Source organism: Tauraco erythrolophus, chromosome 1, assembly GCF_009769465.1.
Source record: "Tauraco erythrolophus isolate bTauEry1 chromosome 1, bTauEry1.pri, whole genome shotgun sequence".
In the NCBI taxonomy this organism is placed as follows: domain Eukaryota; kingdom Metazoa; phylum Chordata; class Aves; order Musophagiformes; family Musophagidae; genus Tauraco; species Tauraco erythrolophus.
This window is the reverse complement of record NC_141465.1, coordinates 125,607,610-125,633,765: the sequence shown is the minus strand read 5'-3', so window position 1 is coordinate 125,633,765 and position 26,156 is coordinate 125,607,610. Positions and strand designations below refer to the sequence as shown.

At 40.4% G+C, this 26,156-nt stretch overlaps 1 protein-coding gene across 1 annotated transcript in view; it reads right to left on the bottom strand.

Annotated features, from left to right (window-relative positions):
- The window catches only part of SLC36A4 (solute carrier family 36 member 4), a 113,166-nt gene that overhangs the window by 41,412 nt on the left and 45,598 nt on the right, over nucleotides 1-26,156 (bottom strand). The window contains exons 9-10 of the mRNA XM_086614205.1: nucleotides 23,965-24,134; nucleotides 15,407-15,576 (exon numbers count right to left, since the gene is read on the bottom strand). Of these exons, the coding sequence (XP_086470331.1) occupies nucleotides 15,407-15,576; nucleotides 23,965-24,134 (340 nt within the window). The remainder of the gene's footprint in view (nucleotides 1-15,406; nucleotides 15,577-23,964; nucleotides 24,135-26,156) is intronic.

Sequence of the window (26,156 nt, the reverse complement as noted above, 5' to 3'; positions counted from 1 at the left end):
CTGTAACTATCAAAAAGGGATAATTAAAGGAAACATAAACCACGTAATTGCAGCTCTCTTACCCAAACCACTTACAGTTCAGATGTAGAATATATTCTGTCAAGTTGATTACTTGTCACATAATAACAGAGGCTTATTCCATGCATTTATACTAATAATGCTCTGTCTCCTTGTCTGATATTACAGATTAATTATGTCAGACAATTAAAACACAGTATAAAATAAAGGCATAAAAATAAAGATGAAAAAAATAAAATAAATGCAGGAAACAAAACAAAAGGGTTTCAGATACCAATAAACAGTGGATAAACACAGAACGAGACTGAATGGCTTTTCCAACAAGTAGTAAAAATGGAGGTAGAGATCTGAAAGGTCAAGGAGGATGCAACTAGCAAGATCACGAGTAGGTACCAGTAGAGTGAAAAAGCCATAGTTCACGGAAATAGAGCTTAACTGCGCAGAAGAACAAAAATGTGGCATCTGATCTTAATCCAGCAAACACTGAGGGATTTCGCAAAGGTTGCAAAGGTAGAAGTGTGACAAGACAGGAATTCTGTTAACCTGGAGGTTGAGAAGCAGCACTGGGAGCCAAGGAAAAGCAAATGAGAGCTGTCAGTGAGAGACCATGATACAAGAGAAGTGGATTTATTTCTAAGAGGGCAGTCAGACTTCTTGCGATATATCAAAAATTATGTCAGTAGTAAACAACAGATTGAAAGTTGCCAATGGGAGAACAAAAACCTCAAAACTACACTGCATGTAGTATAGTATATATGTGTTGTTTAAGCTATTGCAGAGTGCAACTTCCACTCTGTGTATGGTTATATTATAATATATATGTTTATACATATATTTTTAAAAAATCATAGGATATACCTGTTAAAAATAGGTCTAGTAAGTCTCAGCTCCATAAAATGTGCTCCTACTATAATTACTGTCAAGAGATTGTAGAGATGGAAGAGGAACCAAAAAGGTAAAGACCAGCTCTGTAGATTTAGCCAGTGCTCCCAATCTGCCATGCTCATAAGTGTTAAAAAGGCAAAAAGATGTGCAGAGATGTTTCCCTGTCCATGGCAGGGGGGTTGGAACTAGAGGATCTTTGAGGTCCCTTCCAACCCTAACCGTTCTATGGTTCTATGATTAAACAGGCTGGATGCAGTATTTCTCTGCTTGAGGCACGAGCTAAATCTGTTCAGATACCGCAATTTAGAATACGGTATAGTCAATCACATAAATAAGACCTACTCAGAGAAAAAATTGTCTCCATCTCCCCTCTCTCCCACCCTCCTTACCCTCTAGTAGGCCTAAGACAGGTTCTGAAGCCAAATTTACCATTCTAGGGTCTCTCGATACAACAAATTATTCAACCCTTTGATACATTTTCCATTTTTAAGACGTTTTTGTCCAACCGTAAGTTTCTCATTGATTTACACGACATTGGAATTTATCCACATCATATAAATATTTGCATAGAAGGCAATATTAGGACTTTTGTTGTTGAGTCTAATAATACCGTGCAGCATGCTTACAGCAACTTTCAGTAGGCTTCCTGAAAGCAATGCATAGTCATTCCTCCTTAACTTCTAAAGTATGGGCTGAGTTTTCCTTACAGGAGATATGCATAAGTAACTCAAAATGAAATACATTATCTCAGTATTTTCCTCAATGGAGTTGCTACTAGTGTTGTCACTCAACTTTCTCCTGGAAATTGCCTCCCTCCATTTCTCTTCCACATGTCCCTACTGCCCTCACAAAAGGCATTAAACCTTACTAGTAGTCCGGAGTTGAGCATTCAGGCTAAACATCTAAGGCCAAATAGAACACACAATACTAAATTCTACTCATCTTTCCAGCAGTGAAAACACCTGGTTCTCCAATACATACTTAAGACAATTTTATGAAAAATCTGTATTCATCATTCAGACCACCAGCCTTCTTTCAGAAGTGGCTAAAAAGTTTCAAGTTAGGCTAACTTTGAGCACAAAGTTAGACTAGATGGCTGTCAAGGGTCCCTTCCAATCTTAAATCCTTCTATTATTTTATAATTTTAAAAGCTACTTGTGGAGGGTACGTTGACAGAACAATTGTATACACCTAATTCCTTCAGAAACTTAACTTTGAACCAGTCTTCAGCAGTGGCGATTATGTTTCCAACTATTCATTCAATGTTTGTAGTTAAATCATCTTACTTGATTAGAGACCCTTTCACTGAAAACTTTTAATTAATCTTTATTAAATTGTTTCACAGAGCAAGGGCAATAAGCTAATACATAATAACTCATTACAGCTGTATATGGCTCATCTGGCTCATAGATCCAGAACGAGTTTCTCATTCATGTCCAGCACACAGGCGACTCAATGTCTAGCACACAGGTGACACATGGGGAGCTGTGTAGATAGCTCAGCCCTGAGTTGTCTGATGAGTCCTAAACTAAACAAAGCAGTGCTGCATTATTCAAAGAACAGAAACTTGATTTGAGCCTTAAAATCCCTCAACAAAGAATATGCCCTGAGTCTCAATTCAACCATTGTCCAGTTGCCTGAGATAAGGTATTCAGGCGCAATCGATAAGGGGAAACTCCCTGTCACACCCTTAAAGACCCTCCTCAGGCATGGTACCTACACAGTCACCTACATCAGGGGATAAAAGCCCTATGGTTTGGGTTGGAAATCAGGAGTTGCTTCTCCAACTACATGGCTAGCCTGTGAGGAGATTCTTTCCCCCTTGATCAGGACACCAGCCAAGGTAACTTCCTTGGGACTGAGAGCCCTTACCTGAGGGGGTAAGTGATTTTTTTTTTTTAGCATGCTTTAAGTCTGTACGCTTGTGTGTTCTCTCTCTCTTGTGTGCTGAATAGTGCATTCTGTGACTCTGCTGTGCTGCAATAGCACATTCGTGACTCTCTTGTGTGCTGTGATAGTATATTGTAATAGCGTATATTTGGGGTTTAAATCACGATAGTGCATTCCTCCATTGTATCTATAAGAACCTGTCATAGTGGCGTATGGAATCTGCAAGTGCAGTTCGAGTAAATTGTTATCTTGGACCTTACAGTTAAACGTGTAAGCGCAGTGCAAATAAACCGTTTGCTTGGATGTTGCAGTCGAGTCTCTTTTTGTCACAATCTGGGGCAAGTGATTCTACAGGAAGAAACTGCTTAGCATTTTTTCTGCCCTGCAATCTTCTTTACAATACAAAACAACCTTGGCGTTTGGTACGTCCTTCTACCTTTCCGTTTTATTTTATAAGCTACTAACATAACTGAACATAATACCTTGTACTTTAAGTAGAATGCAACTGGCAAGAAGTTTCTTCTTTATCTTGGTGTATCATTCACATTTAGAAGACCACAAAATTCGGAGTTTAAGAAAAAAGATGAAGAAACTAAAATGTTACTTTAAAAAGAATTTGAAATATTGACTCCAACACTGCAAAAGCTGTTTAGCCTCTCGAAACTGAAACACAAGTATTTACAGACCTAGATATAAAACTTTTTTACATATCACAAATGTAATGTTACTACTTGTCAAGCTCTACAAAATTATGAAACCAAACTAATAAAATGATAAATAATCCATCAACCAGCTTTTAAGAACATTCTTCCAAGAATGCTTCCTCTCCTATCCCCCAAGTAGATGAAAGTCCTTCCTTCTGGCACGTCAAAGAAAGTATTCAACTGATACACAAGAAGCGTACAGTTTCTAAAAGGCCACTACACAATTATACAAAAGAAACAAGTTGGCATCAACAAAATTCTTAACAGATATTTTGAAATTAAATGTCTCCAATTTTCTTTCAGACATCCAGGCAGGTACTACCAACAAATAATTCATGTAATCACAGTAATCATAATATAACTTCTTATGTTTTCAGAGCATGGCAATGTCATCATAAAGATTATGTATACAGAAAGAAAATATTTGTACAAGCACACAAATTTATCTATTGACCGCATTGCAGCAGTACAATATTGCACATATGCACCATGCCACTGAAAGAACAGTAGACAGCTCGAATAATTCAAGAAAAATAATAGATACAGTACACTAATTCAACTCTCATTTCAAACAGGTATTGGATTGTATGCAGTAAGTAACATTTATTTGATATGGAACTTTCACCTGTAAGGAATTATTTTCCTTAAGAACTATATATCCATCCTGATTCAGATGGAAGAGGTTCTTCAAATCCAGCTCCCTCATATATCTATACTTCCCTCATCCTTGAAAGACTGTAATTCATGAATTACCTGGCCAGAGTCTCCTGAGTTTAGAATAGACCAGAGGAAAGCAAGACAGAACTACTGCACAACTCATAACAAATTTTAAACCATTTCAGACCTGTATAATAAATGTGCATACTCCACTTAACTTTGCTTTGATCTATTACATCATTGTTTCCACAGTAATGAGCTTCAAAGGAAAAAAAAAAAAATAGAGTATAAAAATACCAACAAGCAATTAAAAGAACTGTGACACACACGAAGTGTTCAAGATAATGAGAGGTCTTACTCAACAGTTGTACCGGTGCTCTCGGTAGTCCTGGATAATTGATTCTGAGTATCACAGGTTTCACAGTGTCCAAGAGCTATAGCCAAAATGGTAATCTGAGTAATTCTTTTACCTGCTTCATACCGTACAATTACATAATATGCATTATAAGGTATCCAAGTACTCGTACTACGAGAGTACACCTCTATCCTGAAAGCTGAGTTGATTTTTTGACTCCAACTGCAGAAATCTCAGTTTCCCATCTTGCATCAACTATCTTCATGAACCACAGTCTGCAAAAACAACTACACAGCCATGCTACTCGTCCTAATTGAAGTAATTTTGATTCTGTAACTTGAGACTCATTACATTTATAGAACCAGTCTGAAATCTGGTAAAGCATCAGGATGAAAATAAGAAAGTATCTGCCATGGGAATTTTAAAATTGACTTGCTCCAAAAGAACACAGAAATAGAATGAAACAATATGTACATTTTTTAGTCTTGTACCCCAAACTGCTGTCTCCTCCTTTTTCTCCTTTCTGTGGGACATAAGTAACAGAGCTCATCCTCTATGGTTAGCAACGCCATTACATGCAATTACAGAACATACTTGAGGCCAGCTTCAGCATGACTAACACCTTATGAGATTCGCCTGGAGGACAAAGTTTCTGAAGGTAAAAAAAAAAAATCAAAAGAACAATTTTGGTTTTACTGTTTCTTATCAGCAACAGCAGGAAAAAAACACAAAACCCCATCCATTTGGGAAGGTGAGTAAACATACATGGGCTTTTCTGTTGACCAATCAGGACTGTGGTGAACAGAAGTCATCACACATCAGTGCTGCTCTAATTTGGAAATTCATCTACTTGTTTCTTTCCTAGAAAACTGTCTTTAATTTTAAACAGCATTTTTCAGCACAACACACATACTTTTGATGTCATACTTTTCTCTTCATTTAAGCTCTCTTAGAGACTAAGTCTGAAACACTGCCCCAAAAATCAGCCGAAATGGTACACAAATTATGGCACCTCAACCTTAATGCAGAATCAAAGCTTCCAGCACAAAGGCCAGATGAGGCAAACTATTAATACTAATGACAGCTCCAGTGAGAAGTTTACAGAAAAATATTCTTTGGCATCCTCTAGTGCTTTAGGCACCCAATCCACAGCTGGCCTGTGCTCAGTCATCTTGTCAAAAATGCCCTCTGCTAACAGTAGGTAGGACGTTCAGCTGAAACACTGTGGAATACATAAAACATCAAAACGAGCCTGGTGCAATTTTCAAGCTTATAATTAAAAAGGACTGCCTGATATTGTATGATTATCAGTTACACATGCTTTGTTTTACCACAGAAACACCTTGCTAATGAGTTACCAGTTTATAGGACAGTAATGTGATTCAAGATACTTTTTAATGAAGGAAGAACTATAATCTAAATAACCTTACCAGAAAAGCCCATATGAAATAAAAATATAATTTAACTTCAAAAGTACAAGACACAGAATTCATAGTTTGCTGTGCTGCAGAACAGCTTTGATCACTGTAAGTCAAAACACAACACAATCCATCACTGGCTGAACTGAAATATACACAAGACAGTTAAACACAGAACACAAGGGCTTGTGCTGATTAGCGAATCCGATCTGCTCTTTTCTCACTGAATGCCACAGCCAGCATGAGGAAGAACATGGGATTACATGCCAGGGTAGGATAAAGAAGAACAGACAGAAGAGGAGAGCAAGATATCCTATATTTCTAAGCAGTAAGCTGTTAATTTGACTCACATATCATAAAATTGTACTGTAAAGATATATCTCTTCATCTCCTAAACTCTAAAATACAGCTCTTCTGGTCGTGCGAGGAAAAAGGTCTGGAGACCACAGTGCAAGTTAAGTCTAGGAAAAGCTCCAGGTTAAGAAAAAAGACAAACCACACCATAAAAAAAAAAAAAAAAAAAAAGGAAAAAAAAGACGTTTACAGGATACAACAGGAAAGAGGAAACTAATGAATCCTTGAACATGACTTTGAAAACATAAAGATTAAGAAGTGAAAGGGATATCACTTGTGCTACAGCTCCCTTAGACTTTCTGTAACTGTAAATCAGTGTTGCTCATTATCACTACATCTACACTGTGGGACCTTATCAAGTGAAAAAGTACAGATAAATATTGTGAAAAAGTACAGATAAATATTCAGTAATACTCAACTCAGATCAACCGAGTAAGCATAGCATGGCATCGTATTACTTCTGCTATGCCCATTAACACAATATACCTTTTTCAACCCTGTGGTTTTGCATACCAAAAGGGAGGAAGACATATGTCAATCTCCTGAAAATAATGGGGAGATTTTTAACAATATCATGCACCATTATCTATTTCCTCTTAACTGGGCACTAGGAAAACAGGGTATTTTTTTCATCTGCCTCTTCCTTTACCTTCCCTTTAGGAATCTTTGGATCTTAGGGAAATTTCAAGTCTATGAACCACTGGACAGATGTAGAATACATAAGGAGTACACGCAAAAATAGCTGCTCCACTCAATAAGCACGACAGAAAATCACTGGCTTGTGTATGACATTCAGAAGGCACCCCGTAAATGACATTCTTTCTAAGCCAGTTCATGCATAGAAATATAATGGGCCAAAACAATGGAGAGCTATAAAGTCATGAACATGTTACAAACAAAGTCCACTTCCCATTAGCTAGAGAATATATGTATTTTTGTTATTTGGAGAAAGAATTTTCAAAGCACCATTTCATTAGATTTGTAAGCGCACGGATGGAAAATATAAAGTGGAGGAAAAAATAAAAGCAGGCTTGATTAGTTTTAAAACTATATTTAGAAAGGAAAGACAGGACTGCTGTGCAGGCAACTGGGCATGATATTCAGCATCACTCCTCGCTCTTCCTGAGAGAGATTCATCAAATCAAATGCTAGATGTATTTCTCACCTAAAGTCCTTCAATAGCCCAAAGAAGGAAACAAGCATTTCTTTCGCCCAGTTCAACTCATTCAGGAGCAAATATACAAAATGGGTCAGATGAATTGTGCCCTTCCAAGTACTTGTTTCGCTCTCTTGCTTACAAAGAGCCTAGCTACACTGACCACTGCAGGTGCAGAGGTCCAGAGAACAGACTTCTGCACATTAAACTAGATGACTCTTAACCCATGTAGGGTTTTGCAGCTTATGCCGTGCATCACCTAAAACCTTCAGAGCACAGACTGCCACATCGGTTTCCGCTGTGAATGGCATTACGGATCCTCAACTTGCACTTCACAATAAGTGTCACTGCAGCGTAAGTAACTAAAAATATTCAAAATGAATAAGCAGAGCCTGGTAATTTTTATTCACTGTATTTGCTGAAGGCACGAGTTAGAAAGGAATCGCTAAACTGTTCAAACAATATAGCTCTCACCTTTCTTTGCACTAACAACATCTGAACTAAAAAAAACATATATTTACTCTTAGTTTTGACAATACTTTAAAAACACTTTTCACCATTTACACAGTGATCTTAAAGAATTACACCTTATGCATGAATCTGTATTTGACACCCAGATATACATACTTATGTACTATCAAGATATATAATATTACATATTATAATATATCATTTCAATAGTACATGTCAGCATCCAAATTTGCTGCACTATTTTATTACCTTACTCCCTTTCATTGCAGTATTTGCCCATCTCATAGTAATACATGTGTCTGGCTTTGGAAACCTAAATACCAATTATTATATCCAGGAAGATTAACTGAGTTCTTCAAGTAACACAGAATGTCACAGCCTAAAACGAAACCCATCTCTCCTGAACAGCAGCAGGATAACTGAGCACGTGCATTACTCCTTCTCATCATGCTTAGAAGTATATCAAGTAACGTGGTGTGCTAGAATTTCCTTCAGGGGAAAAAAAAAAGTTAAACTTCACATCTTTTTCACAAAGGTTCAAGTTATAAATTTAGAAAGCATTTTTCAAAAACTTAGAATTTTTCACAGCTAAACTGTCACCAAAAATTGGTAAGATTGATATGCAGGAGATACTGGATAGGGAATAAGCAAAAGATAGCACTGTGGTACTGGATAGGAAAACTCCATGTGAGATTTTACAGGTTAAAATTTTACTGATACCGAAACTTGTCAGATGGAGACTGGTATAAAACACAGAGAATAAAGTTCATCTCATTTAAAATTATACATCTATAAGCTAAACTTGCATATGTGAGAGCATGGTGCGACGCCACTCTGCCTTCATCACACTGCGTAGACCAGCTCCTAACTGGCTGCTCATCCTGGCACTGCCATTACTACCCATCCATCATCAGCTGTCCCAAGCAACCCAGCCAGTATCAGTGCCTGGCACAAAATCCATAAAGCATTAGAGTAATCGTAGCCTGATAATTAGAAATAAGAAAAATAAGCATCATCAAAACTCATATTAAAAAGTGTCATAAGCAAGCTGAACTAGATTAGATTTTTAAATTTTGCAAAAGAGCCTGTAAAAGGAATCATAAATAAAAAATAAAAAAGGGCTCTGCTATAATCTGATTTTCAATTAAAATACCATAACACTTTTCCACAAGAATTCCTGCAGAGTTGTAAAATACATACTTAATGCAAACACTGAACTGTGGCAAGTCATAAGATCTGTTTACTAGGAAATAACTACTGCCCCGAAATAGGATCAACTATTTCAGAGTACATAAATGTGTATTGCTGAACTATTTGTTCTTAAACTTTCTTCTTCTTTTTTTTAAATAAACCAAGTATCTCAAAAAGAAAAAGCAAGTCGTGGTGGGTTCCCCCTGGCTGGATGCCAGGTGCCCACAGAGCCTCTCCATCATTCTCCTCCTCAACTGGACAGGGGAGAGGAAATATAACGAAAGGCTCACGGGTCAAGATAAGGACATGGAGAGATCACTCATCAATTACCACCACAGGCAAAACAGACTCCACTTGGGGAATTAATTTAATTTATTACCAATCAAATCAGAGTAGGATAATGATAATACACTAATGTTAAAACACCCTCCCCTCACCCCTCTCTTCTTCTGGGACCCAACTTCACTCCTCCCCCAGTGGTGCAGGGGGACAGGGAATGGGGGTTGCGGTCAGTTCATCACAGATTGTCCCTGCCACTCCTTCATCCTCAGGAGGAGGACTCCTTACGCTCTTCCCCTGCTCCAGCATGGGACATAATTATCCATGAACTTCTCCAATGTGAGCCCTTCCCCTGGCCTACAGTTCTTCACGAACTGCTCCAGAGTGGGTCTCTTCCACTGGAGCAGTCCTTCAGGAACAGGCTGCTCCAGCACAAGTCCCCCACAGGGTCACAAGTCCTGCCCGCAAACCTGCTCCAGCGTGGGCTCCTCTCTCCACGGGGCCACAGGTCCTGCCAGGAGCCTGCTCCAGCATGGGCTTCCCATGGGGTCACAGCCTCCTTCAGGCATATGCACCTGCTCTGGCCTGGGGTCTCCCATGGTATGCAGGTAGATCTCTGCTCCACCGTTAACCACCATGGGCTGCAGAATCATTACAAATGATTATCATTTAATCCTAAAAGCATGTATTAAAATCCATACAGATCTTAAAATTCCTTCATATTACCTCTGCTGCAGCTACTACAAGCGAGTATTTTATTGGCACAGTGTCATTGAACAGTGTAAGGTATCTGGTAAACACCATGTAATCTTGTGTCTAATTGCTCAGCATCAAGAATTGTTCTTTCCTAAAACCAGATACAGCTAAAATGGGGAAATATTTAGACAAATAAAACTGATAAGTTCAACTGAATAATGCATTTATTTTCTTGGTAAAATTACACACTAAGCTCAGGCTATTTTTTTTTTTTTTTTAATGGAAAGCAGCTCACTAACAGCTCAGTTCACGCTCAGCTGGATCAACCATTCAATTAAGTTTGTTTCATTTCAAGCTAACAATCAAAACAACTGACAATTCAACCAATATCCCCACATCCACATTCACAGTATTTCTTAATTTCCATTTTAACAGGAGCACTGTGACTGCAAGAATACAGCCTTAAATTAAGATATTAAAAAATAAATAAATCTATTATTTCTTATGTGGAAGAAAGATACTATTAATTTTCAACTCCAGTTTTCTCCATTATATTTGATGGTGCTCTTCAGTAGCTTTAACCAATTCACAAAAAAAAATTCTTTCACTACTGTCTTGAAACTAATAAATCAAATGCAAACCCATTCTTTAAAAACTAGAGTACTGCTTAAATTGTTTTCTTTTTTACTCCTTTCTTCACAGATTTGCTGTCATCATGAAAATGATTTTCTCAATACTTTGTTTTTTTTAAAAATTTTTCCAACACCTCCAGTAAGCATAATTTAATTTTAGTGCCTTTCTGGTAGAAGATATGAGCAAGCCTTTGCTAGACAGTAAGCAAGAAATTCACATTTACATTCTACCAGAAACTTAAAATTCTTGCCTTGTACTAAATTTTTTAACCACAATTTTCACTGAGAGGCATCAATAGAAGTGGATATGTTTGATGTTACTTAGCATCAATATTGACTAATACTTGTCAGTTGAAGCTGATGACCTCCAGATCTCCTCTCCATCTCCACATGCTCAGCATATTTTGAAGTTTTTAACACAAGAGAATTAACTGTTTAGGCTCAACAAAACCTCTCCAAATTCTCCCCTTCCGGAATAACCATGATCCCAGTGCCAGGTAAGCAGGGAAGAGTAAAAGACTCTCATGATGTAACGGCAGCTTGTTTCAAGCAATGCACTTAAACAGGACTCATTTGGGTAGAAGGTTTCTATGGCTATTGCAACTGTGGCTATTGCCCAGATTGCCCAGCTGGGTTGAATTGATTGAATTTCCTAAATAAGGTTTAGACTCTGCCTACAAAAGGCGGCCATTTCCTCCTGGCTGTGGGAGATGCAACCACATCCTTGGAGCTGCAGCCTAGGCTGGTGAGTAACAACTGGTGACCCCGATGTGATATGTCTGAGAGACCCTGAAGACCGTGACTCCCTTGCCAGAGTAGCCTGAGCTGGAGCGAGAGTCCTTCGGTAAAGAAGGTAAAGCTGCAAGCCCAAAAGAGGAGAATGTGCTGGAGTCAGAATGAATGGACTGGGTCTCTGCTCACTGTAAAGCCTTCACCTTCCTTTAAAGACAAAAACCGGTAAAACAAAAAGGGGAATTATGGCTATTGCAACTGTGGTGATTGCCCAGCTGGGTTGAATTGATTGAATTTCCTAATTAAGGTTTAGACCCTGCCTACAAAAGGTGGGCCATTTCCTCCTGGCTGTGGGAGATGCAACTACATCCCTGGAGCTGCAGCCTAGGCTGGTGAGCAATAGGTTTTTTGTCTTGTTCTCCCAGACAAACTGGTGTTTCAAAAGATAAAGGTAAAATCTATACTGTTCTATGTAAAGATATTAACAAAGCTTTTAAAAATTCAGTCAGGATGGTCCAGTTCCTTCAGAAGCAAACCAAAAAGCTTCACAGTCAAATGATTAATCCCGACGTGCAGTAGCCACAAACCCATCACGTAACAGGTTCAGCTAAGGGCTTTAACTACCAATTCTGTCTACAAAAATGTGCAGGTGATCTCATGGCTCCTCGGGAAATGCTCAGTGAACAAACACTGACCTACTCCCAGAGTAACAATCACCCACCCCAGCCACACACTTCCTAAAAGCTGAGTGTGTTCCTCCCCTGCCCCAAGCTTGAAGGCTTGGCTCCAACTGGTGACATTAGGGTCAAGTGTATTTTCCATAGCACACTTCAGATAAGGTCTCTTTTGTGAAACAATGGCAGAGGAAGCAGAACATGCAAATCTAAAAATACATAATGTACTGCTAATCATCTTCCTGCAATATTGTGTCCAAAAGTGAGCAAGTAAATGATGAAAAACCATAAACATGGCATATGTTTTTTTGGATGCATGTTACATCTCCAGTTGCTTGTCAAGTTCTTACTTAAAATAAACCTTACCAGACAAAAAAAAAAACACCAAAACACCCCACCACATTCCAGGGTATGCTTTTCCTCAGAAAACTTTCTGATATACTGCAACAATAAAACAATGACCTCATTGTTATTTGAGGAACACAACAGCCCCAAAAACTAGTAAGAACTGATTTTTCAAGTCTTCTCTTGAAAAGCTAATGTGTTATTAGTAACACAGCTGAAGTTTCTCTTTTTAGAGAATTCTTTACAAGCTGGCAGAGTGCTTTCATCAGTGTATGACCTCTGAATGGTCCAGACATTACAACATATTGTCACTGATATTAAAACCATTTCACTTTTAAAACTCAATTTAAAAGGTTTTGGATTTTTTCTTTCTACAAAGAAACACTTTCTGAATCATTTTAGGAACCATGTTCTGCACTTAGCGAAAGTGAAGCATTATTTAAATTTATTCTGTTTATAACCAATGCTGCAATGAAAAATGACAAACAGGAGATGAGTGTAAGTGTGGGAGCTCACATACACAACTGCTGGTGAAAAAGTATTATAGATAATGCATGTATACAATTTGTAGAAACCACTTGAAAAAAAACACTGAAATGACAACCAGGACAAACACAGTGTATCATACAACAGCCTGGGCAAACAACAAACATCTCAGAGTAAACTTTTAACTTTACTTTTCTGTGCCCTGCAGCAAACAATTTAATTCTCTCAAATATCCCAGTAACACCTGTGACATTTCAGCAGGTCTATTTTACAGATTCGCATCACAGACAACTTTCAATGGCACAAACCAGGTCTAATTTTACTATACACATTTTTTTAAAAGAAGTAGACAGCATTCACTTTATACTGAATCATTTTAAAGTATTTATTATGCTTTCAGAAAAGAAAGACCATTAGCTGCTGTTTTGTAATGATAAAAGAAGTCTGAAAAAAATCACAATGCACAACTGCATGAAAATGAAAAGAAGAAAAAAATAGAAGTCAACATACCTCTGGGAAAAAGGGACCCACCACAATTCATGCTGGATTAGATGCTTCCTGACCCAATCCACCCAATTGTAGTTAATTATATCCAATAGGCAACCGCTCCATTTTCAAGTCCCACTCATAAGGTACTCCATCTCTAATTTGCTTCTATTTCTTTTTACCTTTTACAGTCATGCAGATTTTAAAGATCATTCTCTTCCTTTTTCTACCTTCTTTTCTTAGAGATTGTTCCCCAGTTTTGCCTTCCCAGACTACCCAGTAATTACAAAGCTCAATAATAAAATTGAGAAAAAAAAAAAAAAAAAACAACCAGGGCTGAATATCATGGAGTCATTTATAATTTTCCGAAGTCAAACAGACAAATGTGCTTTTAAATCTACTCACTACAGAGTTTTCTCATCAGACACATATCTGAAAGCATCTCTCACCTTTAAACTCTTGAATCCTTCAGCTGTAAACAACAGTTTGGATCCACAAGAATTTTAGCTTTTCAAATGATTGTGGTATTGTTACCAGGGCAGGTTATAAGGGGCACATAAAGGGCAATAGAGAACGAGTGGAAGTTGAGGGGCCTCATGACACCACGATATGGTTAAGACTGGAGAGCCTGCTGGGGTCCTGGAGAGACACTGAAAAGCATTTTGGATGCTGGAGCATTTTGATCTAGATGTCTCTCAGGTATTACAAGAGCTATTCATCTATCCTCAATCTTAAAACCTTAACAGGTTCACCATGCACCGTGAACACTTGAAGCAGAACACAAGCTATATGGTGCTTCAGGAGATTTGCACTTCATTATTCAAGAAAGCTTTTCACATATTTTATTTTTGTTTGATTTCAGATAGTAGATGTATTTTCAGAGCATCAAGTTATCAGATCAATGGTATTTCCCTTTGCTTATTGCAGTAATTAAATTACACCAACATTAAACTCTTTCTCTCAACAGGCTTGACCTTAAGAAGGTCTCACTGGATGTTCAAGTTCTCTTTGACAACTGACAATTACAATTATTAGCTGCCATCTAGTACACTAGCCACTGGTCAGCACTCACCAAGAGAACAGAATCAACAAAAACTAAACACTACTTTTTCATCAGTATTTTCCACCTAAAATACATGGCTTAGCATGTTTCGCGGTTTTGAATATTTTTTTAAGGTAAACAGTTCATTTCCATAGAAATGATGGAGTCAAGAAGCCAGCTTTGTACTGGAAAATTTTTCTAACATTTTTAAGAAAAGCTTCCTATGCTATTCAGCATTTTTGATGGATGCTGCAGGGAACCTAAATTTCCTCCTCAGTTCACGGTCTTCAGGATTATCAATTCCTAGATGAGACCATGCTCACCATTCAGCGAGCACTGCTGATTACTACTAGTGTCTGTGGTATCTTAAGTAGCTATGAGAAAGGCAGAGACACAGCAGGAGGGATGGGAAGACTAGGGGATGAGTGAGAAAAGCAAAAGTAGTAACATGAGGGCAGAGATACAAAACTGCTTTCGAGCATTATCACCTAAAATGAGTGGCCCCCTATGAATAGTCTGACCCGTCATCCACGTTTGTCAGTGCTACAGAGCAGCACACCTTAGGCCTGATCCTCAGACCAGCGAAACAGAGAAAGGATTTCTCTGTGAGCAGCATGTACTGCAGATCACATGCAGAAATGCTGACATGAAACAGCAATGTGTCTACTACTTCCAAGTTGGCAGCTTTAGAGTATTGTTGGCAAAAGATATGGCTGTCAAATAATTGGCCACACCTGCTAAAAAAAGTGTAGTTAAAATACAAACACAACAATAGATTCAGTTGTCCACAAAAGTCAAAACATACTGAATCACGTAAACAAAATTTCAGGTTTGCTAGCAGCTGGAAAATTAAGTAACAAACCATGTATTTAAAGAAGCAGGCCCCAACGACATGTAATAGCCAGCTTTTTTATGGATGTTCTGCACATACTTACAGGTTGAGCAGACTAACAGTGCTCTCGCCACAAGCTCACTAAGTAACTTCCACTTCTGCTCCACTTTGGAGGTGACAGCTGGAATGAGAATCTCTGCAGGGACGTAGTACTGAATGGAATAGGTCACAAAAATCCCAAAGGAGTATAGAATTTTTACAGACTGATACAACCTGTTAAAAAAATTTACACATATTCATGAAAGCTGCAAACTCTTAATAAAAAAACTAGCTTGCTAATGGCATTATATGGCTATATATACATATATAAAAAATGTTTCTTTTTTTTCCCCAGCAAACAAGATAATATTATCTGCTTCCAAGTTATAACTGCCTAAGAAATTGTAGAAGACAAGCATACTACCAAAATATGGGAAAAAAAAAATAAATCAATATCCTGAAATTATAAATTAATAAACTTAATGAAGAACAGGTTCATAGAATCATAGAACGGTTAGGGTTGGAAGGGACCTCAAAGATCATCTAGTTCCAAACCCCCTGCCATGGGCAGGGAAATCCTCCACTACACCAGGTTGCTCAAAGCCTCATCCAACCTGGCCTTGAACACTGCCAGGGATGGCACATCCACAACTTCTCTGGGCAACCTGTTCCAGTGCCTCACCACGCTCTGAGTGAAAAATTTCTTCCTTATATCTAATCTAAATCTCCCCTCTTTCAGTTTGAATCCATTGCCCCTTGTCCTATCACTACATACCCTTGTAGAAAGTCCCTCGCCAGCTTTCCTGTAGGCCCCCTTTAGGTACTGGAAAGCTGCTATAAGATCACCCCGGAGCCTTCTCTACTCCAGGCTGAACAGCCCCAACTCTCTCAGCCTGTCTCCATAGGAGAGGTGCTCCAGCCCTCTGATCATCTTTGTGGCCCTTCTCTGGACTGGCTCCAGCAGCTCCACGTCCTTGTGTTAAGAAGGTTACATCAGGAAGTTATTTGGGAAGAGAAAATTCCAGATTCATACCAAATATAATCTGTACATTGATAAACTTTTCACAGTGGCAGTAAACACTGGACCTTTTAAAGACCCATGCCAATGTCCTCCAGATTTATGCATATTCACCAGCTACCCACAATTAGCCTGTAATCCTCAGGCTTCAGATCACTCTAAACCTGTACAAATATAATTTTTAAAAGATATTCAAAAAAAGAATTCAAAGCTGTTGTGGTTTTAGGCTGATCCAGCAACTAAAACTCACACAGTCTCTCCTTCTCCAGTAAAGTAGAGAGGAGAGAAAAAAAACAAAGGGACTGAGGGTTGAGGCAAGAACAGAGGGAGCACCCACCAACCATGGTCCTGGGCAAAACAGGCAGCGCTTTTCTCAAAGCAAAACAGTTTATTAATGATTACTTAGAAGGACAAAGGGAAACAAAAACCGATTACTCGAGAGGACAGAAAGAAACAAAACCAGATCTTAAAACCGACACCTTCCCCCCCGCCCCCTTCCTTTTCCTCCCGGCTCTACCTCCTCCCCCCAGCAGCACAGGGGGCAGGGACTGGGGGAGTGCAGGTCAGTTCATTCCGTGCTGTTACTGCTGCTTCTTTCTTAAAGGAGAAGGAGTCCTTACACCCTTTTCCCCTGCTCCAATGGATCCCCTACCCACGAGGAAAAATCCACAAACTTCTCCAGCGTGAGTCCAGCCCACTGGAAACAATCCTTCCCCACAGATTGCTCCGGTGTGGGCTTTACCACAGTCTCAGGTACTTAGGGAGCTGTAGCCACTCGCTCCGGCGTGGGTCGTCACGCAGACTCCAGATGCCGCTCTGCCTCGTCGTGCACCCCAACACGACCATCCTCAGGCTCAGGCATCTTCTCCCCACGGGCTGCGAGTGGGTCTCTGCTCCACCGAGGCCGTCCTGGTTGCAGGGGGGCCGCCTGCCATCTCACCATCAGCCGCAGGGGAAACTCGGCTCCAGCACACCTTCTCCTGCTCTATCCTCACTGACCTGCTGTCGATGCAGCTGTTTCTCTCAGATCTCAGTCCTCTCCAGGTGAACTCAGCCCAGTGGGCACCCCGGGAGTGGGGTGCCCCCGAGTTCCCCAGCTGGCTCCGCCGCCGCCATTCTCCGTGGGCGGCGCCGGCCCGACGCAGGCAGCTGCCTGGCTGGGAGCCAGGGAGCGGGGGCAGTGCCCTCCTCCCTTCTCTGCTCGAACCTGGGCGAAGCACCTTTTCCGGTCCCTTTGTCCTGACTTAAATAGGGCAATTCGCAGAGGCGCCCTATTGGCTCAACCCCGAGGGGGATGGCAGTCTGATCTGGTGGCCAGAACTAAGCCTAACCCGGTTCCAAAACCGGGGAGGTCACAGGGACCAAAACCCCTCTCCTGCCACCAGAACCACCCCCCCCTCCACATCAAACCATGACAAAAGCTTTAGATACACAGTAGTTCAAAGTAAGTGTCTTCATTACACTATTTTTCTAGCTCTACAAGGATTCAAATTTTTCAAATTAGGAAACAATTTTTACATTATTAAAGTAATTTTACTAGTAATTTATATTATATTATATCATATATATATATATTTATATTTTATTCCAATCAGATAAAGATGGCTCCTTAGACTATCTTTTTAAAAAATCTAAATCATTCATATGTGCTAAAAGAATTTAACAATAAGCCTGTCTCTCTTCAATTCTGTATTTTAGATTTTCTTGTACCTCTTTTAAGGGAAAAAAATCAGAAACTTGTGTAACAAAAGTGATGTATCAATACAGCCAGACTCAATAATCATGCTAAACTTCCACTTGAACTAGTACCGTGTAACATCTCATTGAACTTTAATATGTTATAATATTTGCATGGTAATTAACCTTTGCAATTCACAGTAATTTTGTTGCACAAGGACTATCACATATCTTAATAAAGAACAGATGGTAGAAAGAACCTTCAGCCTCAAGAAGATGAGACCCCAGCCAAGGACAAAGAAAATATTTTTTACTATAAGGGTGGTTAGACACTGGAACAGGTTGTCCACAAAAGCTGTGGATGCCCCATCATTGGAAGCATTCAAGGCCAGGCTGGATGAGGCTTTGAGCAACCTAGTCTAGTAAAAGAGGTCCCTGCCCATGGCAGGGAGGTTTGAAATAGATGATCTTTAAAGGTCCTCTTCAACTCAAACCATTCTGAGACCCCAACCAAGGACACTACCAAGCACTAGAGCAGAATTTCCCATAATAATAATAATAATAAGGCCAAGTGCAGAGTCCTTCACTTGGGGTATAAAAACCCCAAGCATCACTATAGGCTCGGGGAAGAGTGGCTGGAAAGCTGCCTGGTGGAGAAGGACCTGGGGGTCTTGGTTGACTACCAGCTTGATATGAGCCAGCAGTGTGCCCAGGTGGCCAAAAAGGCCAATGGGATACTGGCATGTATCAAGAATAGTGTAACCAGCAGGAGCAGGGAAGTGATCCTGCCCCTGTACTCGGCACTGGTGAGGCCGCACCTGGAATATTGTGTCCAGTTTTGGGCCCCTCGCTTTAAGAGAGATATTGAGCTGCTGGATCGAGTCCAAAGAAGGGCGACTAAACTGGTCAAGGGGCTGGAAAATAAAACTTATGAGGAGCGGCTGAGGGAGTTGGGGCTGTTTAGCCTGGAGAAGAGGAGGCTGAGGGGAGACCTGATTACGGCCTATAAATACTTGAGAAAAGATGGTGGGGAGGTGGGGGAAGGGCTCTTTACATTAGTGATGGGTGATAGAACAAGAGGAAATGGGCATAAGCTTAGTCAGGGGAGATTCAGGTTGGATGTTAGGAAGTATTTCTTCTCTGAAAGGGTTGTCAGCCACTGGAATAGGCTGCCCAGGGAGGTGGTTGAGTCCCCATCCCTGGATGTGTTTAAGAATAGGGTGGATGATCTACTTGAGAATATGGTTTAATGGGGATTAGGGATGGTTGGACTGGATGATCTCTAAGGTCTTTTCCAACCTAGAAATCTATGAAATCTATGAAATCTATGAAATAATCTGTATCTCAGATGTCGCAGGACTCCATTCGAACTGATGGTCACGTCACTGAATATGCACAGTGACATGCACAAATTATGCACTTTTTGACTATAAATATGTGCTGATTTAGGCAAACGGTGCACCTCCTCGGCTTGGGTCAGGAGGCACCTCGTGATCATGAATAAAAAAGGTAAACTATACTCTGTGCCTGTGTGTCCTCTCCTCAATCAGCAATGAACAGAATAAAAAGACTTGTGTCACCAGGTACTCTGTATACTTCTGAGGATACGAAAAACAATTACTAAGATACTACAAACAGCTAAACGTAACTACGTGTAAAAAAAAAATAAAAATTGTTTAATGCACTAAAACAGAATTCTTTGATTCCAGAAAGAAGTTGTTCTTAAAGATTGGCAAAACCAAGCTGAAAACTACTCTCTTTTCATAAAGTCTGATCTAGTGGAAGGTGTCCCTGCCCATGGCAGGGGGGTTGGAACTGGAGGACTTTTAAGGTTCCTTCCAACACAAACCATTCTAGGATTCTTTGAAAGTCAATTTTCAACAAATTCTAATTAATATGTTATGCTGAGCGACAATTTGTACTCCAAAACACAATCTATAACTAGAACCACAACAAGTCTTCTCCAAAAGTGCCAATCTAGCAGAATGTTTTTGGAATATGAGCAGTCCTCTATTTAAATTCACTTAAGGACTTGACTGGTGTAGGGCCTGTTATGCCTTCTCTTCAATTCATCTGTGAGAACATCAAATAAAACTCAAGAGAGCAGCAGAATTTTAATTTTCTTTATCAAGAAAGGCTTATTTTTAAGACAGAGATCATCCAGCTGGAATTAAATACATAAGCCAAGTCCTACTGCTTAGCTATATTCCAGGATCTTTCACATGACCTCTTTCTTATAAAAACTCACCCACACCTTGCGTTTCTCTAGTTCAATCCAGTCACTTACCGGCTTTTTATGTGAGGACTAAATAACAAAATACTGTCATAAGGTTCATGGACATTTGTTTTGCTGGCACAGTTAATTGCACACATTTGCTCATCAGTACCATATCAGGTAGATCCACAGTACTGCACAGCATCAGCATCATATATCACAACCCAGTGGGCGCACCACTGAGCTGCTTCTCCTAATTTTGTTTGGTGCTCTGGGGTACTATCCAGGGTAAGATGAAAACAGATGACTTTGTTATCTCTACATATGTGCCCTGAGCAGCTCTGAGGTTATTAAACTCATAATGCCAATTCTCTACCTTACAGAACACCAGTTTCCATCTCCTTTATTATCTCTTTCTTTGTATGAGTTCTGTAGAGCCATCAGCATAAATACCATCTTATCATCCGTGTTGGGTTTGTGTGGCAGCGCTTTGGTAAGAGGGAGAGGGGCCACAGGGATGGCTCCTGTGAGAAGTTGCTAGAGGCTTCCTCGGCTCCAAGTCAGACCTGCCTCTGGCCAGGGCCGAGCCAGTCAATGCCTCTGTGAAAAACATATTTACAAAGGGACAAAGAAACCTGCGTCATGTGGGACCTGCAGTGGAGAGAGGGAGAAGGCAGGGTGGCTGTCTGCACTGGGCCACCCTCCACCCCCCATCACCTAGAAGGGGGGGCAGCAGCCACGGCTTGGAGCGCTCCAAAGCGCCTGCTCCCAGAGTGCCTGCTGGGCAGAGTGCACCCTGCCAGGGCTGCCAGAGTTCGTCAGGCCGGTCAGGTGCAGTACAGCTGCAGCAGAGAGAGGAGGGGGATGTGAGAGGAACAGCTATGCAGACACAAGGTCAGCGAATATGGAGCAGGAGGAGGTGTGCCGGAGCCAAAATTCCCCTGCAGCCCGTGGTGAGACGGCAGCTGCCCCACTGCTGCCCGTGGAGATTAACGGTGGAGCAGAGACCCACCCACAGCCCATGGAGGACCCCACGCCAGAGCAGGTGGCTGCACCCAAAGAAGGCCATGGCTCTGTGGGAAGCCCGCGCTGGAGCAGTCTGTTGGTGAAGGACTGCACTACACGGGAGGGACCCATGTTGGAGCAGTTCGTGAAGGATTGCAGCCCATGGGAAGGGCTCATGTTGGAGAAGTTCATAGAGGACTGTCTCCCATGGGAAGAGACCCCACGCTGGAGCAGGTGAAGAGTGTGAGGAGTCCTCCCTCTGAAGAGGAAGGAGCGGCAAGAACAACATGTGATAGACCAACCTGCAACCCCCATTCCCTGTCCCCCTGTGCCGCTGGAGGAGGAGGTACAGCCGAGAAGAAGGGAGGGGTGGGGAAAAGCGTTTCTAAGATCTGGCTTTGTTTCTCATTATCCTCTCTGATACAAAGAGTCGAGTCTGCTTTGCCTGCGACCATAATTGGTGAGCGATCCATCCCTGTCCTTGTCTCGACCCTCAAGTTCCACTTTCTCCTCTCCATCCCACTCGAGGTGGAGTGAGTGAGTGGCTGCGTGGTACTTAGTTGCCAGCTGGGCTAAACCACGACATCATCACATCTGCACTGTAGCCAAGAGCTATTTGAAAACTCTTTTTTGAACAGCTCTGTTAGACAGCAGGGCTGCAGAATAAAGCAGAACATTACAGTAAAATAAAGTCCATCCTGTTGCTTGCATGAATGCAATAAAAAGCAACAGAGTGAGCGAGCAACTTTACCTTATATTCCACATTCCTCTCCCTCCTTCTCTTTTAAGAGCACTTCTCTTAAGGCAGAAATAAACCCAGATCTACCATTTAAAACAAACTTTTCACTAATTACACCAACAATGAGCAATACCATGTAATATTATAAACAGAAGTATTTTCCCTTTCGGATGTATCATAGAATCATAGAATGGCATAGGCTGGAAGGGACCTTAGAGATCATCTAATCCAACCTCCCTGTCATGGGCAGAGACGCCTCTCAACTAGATCAGGCTGCTCAAGGCTCTGTCCAACTTGGCCTTGAACAGCTCCAGGGAAGGGGCATCCACAACCTCTCTGGGCAATTCATTCCAAAGTCTTACCACCCTTGTACTGAAGAATTTCTTCCTAAAATGTAATCTAAATCTGTTCTCCTTCAACTTAAACCCATTTCCCCTTTTCCTATCAGTGGACACTCTTGTAAAAGTCCCTCCCCAGCCTTCCTGTAGGTTCCCTTCAGGTATTGGAAGGCAGCTATTAGGTCCCCCTGAAGTCTTCTCTTTTCTAGGTTGAACAATCCCAGCTCCCGCAACCTGTCCTCGTAGCATAGGATCATATAGACAGAATGGATGCAGTAATGTTTGAAGACTTCTAGGGGTTTTAATATATGTCCAAGGAAAGGACACAGTTAAATATATATCGTGAGCAATATGCATCAAAAACCAGAACTATAGGAAAAAAATAGGGAAAAAACCCTCACAAAACAGGCAAAAAAAATTGAGGCCAAATCTCAGTTTTTCTAATAGCAGTACAAAAACAAAACAAGCAAAAAAGTAACAACAGATACATGAAAAAATCTAGCGATCAAAAGAAAACTTTCATCCTTCAAGATGCATTTTACTATAATTTCACATATTTATCATTGGAATCAGTCAGGCAATTAAACAAAACTTTCGAAGAATATTAAAAATGCGTAGCTCATACCAACTCCAAGGAATGAGAGTGGAAAAAAAGAGAGTGAAAAAGTAACACTTGAAAATTAAGAACACTCCATTATGCGTTCTGCTCTTTTTCACAGAGTAAAAAAGGAGTCAGCAGTCAGTTCAGCAAAGCAGTTTTTGTTTCACATAATTTGAGATTTCACCACTTCAGTATGCTGCCACAACAGACATTGAACAAGTAAATGTAAGCATGTAACACGTAAGACAGTCCTTGATCAGAATGAAAACATTAAAATATCCTTCAGCTTTTACACCTATGCACTGCTGATACACCTTATTTTAGGCCTATCAAACATAAAGATACTAAAAAAAATAAGAGCTATATTTAAATTAATAGTTACAGTATACATCCATCCATAGATAGATACAGAACTAACAATGCATCAGCTGAAACAGTTTTCAGCGCTTCTTCAGCACATGACACGTGGAGCTCTTGTAGCAACAAAAAAAAAGGTAAATAAAAACTATAATATCCCTGAGACACTGGCAAGCATGAGCTTCATTTTCCTGATAGGAAGCCATTATTATACATTACCCATGAACTCGCATCTGAACTACAGATCCATTCAGCTTTGATGTCTTCTGTTCCAGTTGTTTACCTGCTAAACTCAGCGATTCCACTAAAAAAGGTCACTGTATTACCAGGATATCCAAGGTAAAACTAGCTGGATTCAGAACTGCAATATAGCTGGTTGCAAACCGCGTATTCTCTCCTTCAATATACCTGGAACTAACTCCTGCTAGAGATGGAATACTTTACTATAAAGCTCATTGATCTGTTTTCATATGCAATTCCTTTTAATATGCAAGAAATTGCTGGCTAAGATCACAGCTCAGGTGTAGAAGGTATAGAGATAGTATATACAGTATACTTCTAAAAGAGTTTGAGAGTTCATCAGTTATAAGCATGACAGCATTGAAGCATGGAACAACCTTTGGAATGTTTTTGCCTTCCAGATGACTGGTTTTAAGTCACACATGCACTTACCATATGTCTTGTGGCAAGTTTAAAGTTATGCTGCCTTTGATTTCATCCCCAAAGCGCAGATACCCGAGAGTGGCCAGCGAGATATACAAGGTCATGACTATTCCCATGCCGATGTTCAGTGCCAGTGGGAAACGTGTAGTGTCCTTCATTCTGTTTTCCAATGGGAGCACCTGGAATCAGAGGAAGAATTAATTACATTTTATGACCTAAGAATAAACTACTCTGCTTCCTCCTTTCAAATCTGATTTCCAAAATTTAGGTAATTTTATTAATAAATAAGATTACTCCACAATAATATTTTACAGCCTGGAAGATCACAATGTTTTATGCATCCAATAGAAAGGTTCAACTGCTGAAAAGCACCTATCCTAGTTGGAAAACAGCATCGGTGTGGAAATACAAATCAATATTTAGAGAAACTTACGGAGCCCAGAGGAAAATACACAGGCAAGATAAGTAACACGATTTTTTTTTTAACAGAATTGTTCAGAAATCAAGGGTAATTCTCCTATTTTTATTAGGTACGTCTGCACTGTCAGTCTCCACCACAGACAAACCTACCAGGCACATAGTTGACACACAAGCTGATGCTCAGCAGACAGCCTCAGCTCCCCCCAAGCACAGGGAAGCTTGAGTCCACAACTATCAGAACATATGCCTGCACCCTTTTCCATTCTGCTGTCAGAGATAGGGCCAGGCACACTAAGCATCACTTTTCCTAAACGTAGCGTAGGTGCTTTGAGCCTGAACTACAGCCAAGCGAGCTTGTTGGGTTTGTCATCACTCTGGAGTGAAGATATAGGCATTACAACCATTACTGCAAGCAGTTTGCTGGAGAGATTTCCTTATACGTGTACTATATAATGCATAAAAAATATACTTAGTAAGTTGCAACTTAAGTTTTGAGCCACCAACACAAAATTTCCAGGCAAGGCAGGAAATCCAAGTAACAAGCTCACATGCTGCTCTTCCCACCTTGAATTTCATCAGCGTAACAGACCCTTTTATGTCTTCATTAAGACACAAACATAAGAAGGTACGTGGATGCTCCTAGACAAGGACACTTTCTCCATGTCTTTCAGAAGAACTGTACACTCATCTCAGATACTCACTATGGGATATAGTTCAAGATTAAACCACCTCATTTTGTATGCTTACATATAAGTAAAACGTCTAAGCTTCTGTAATGAAGATAGCAAACAAAGAGCTAGTCAATATAGTCAGTGGAATGAAGACCATAGTTCAGCTTATCTTTCAGCAGACATGCAGGTTATATTTAATTAACAGTATGTCACTAATTAAACAACTTTGTTGTCTCTGGTTAACACTTATGTCAAATCTACTACAGACTGAACAGTTTCAGTGTAGCAGGGTTGTCCTGTAAAAGCTGTCATACAAAATTGCTTTTTAAATGACTGAATATCTACTGTTTTTTATTCAACCAATGGCAGCTAAGAAAAAAGCAGATTTCATCAACTAATGAACAAATAAATCGGTATATTTGAATTGCTGCCATGGGCATCCTGATAGACAAGAAGCTGAACATGAGTTAGCAGCCCACCTTTATGCAGGCTGTGCGTGCACGTGGGCTACAGCAGCAAAAGGTTAGGCACCAGGTCAAAGAAAGTGATTCCTTCTCTCTGTGGTACTTCAGAAACTGCACCTGGATACCATGTCCAGTTTTGGTCACCCAGTACAAGACAGACATTGACATATGGGGAAAGTCCAGCTGAAGAAGAGGACAAGGTGGTTGGCAGGCTGGAGCACATGAGAGGCTGAGAGGCGAGTTAGCTCAGCCTGAAGAGAAGGCTAGGGCAGGGAACCTCCTCGAAGCCTTCAACTAACCAAAGGAAGAAAGGGCTTTTAGAGAAGACTGAGCCAATTTCTAAGAGATGCACTGTCAAAGAATGAGAAGCAACAGTCACTAGCTGCAACAAGGGGAATTTTCAGTTGGACATAAGGAAAAATAATTTTATGAAGAGAACATCTAATTGCAGGGACAAGCTACCAAGAGAGTTTGTAGAGCCTCCATTCTCAGATACTTCCATAGCTCAGCTGCATAGGGTCCCAAGGAAACTAACTGAACTGAAGGCAGACCTTTTTTTGAGCAGCAGTCTGGACTTGTCCACCTCCAGAGGTCCTTTCTAACTTATTTTTATCTGTGGTTCTATGGATGCACATTGTTACCTCCA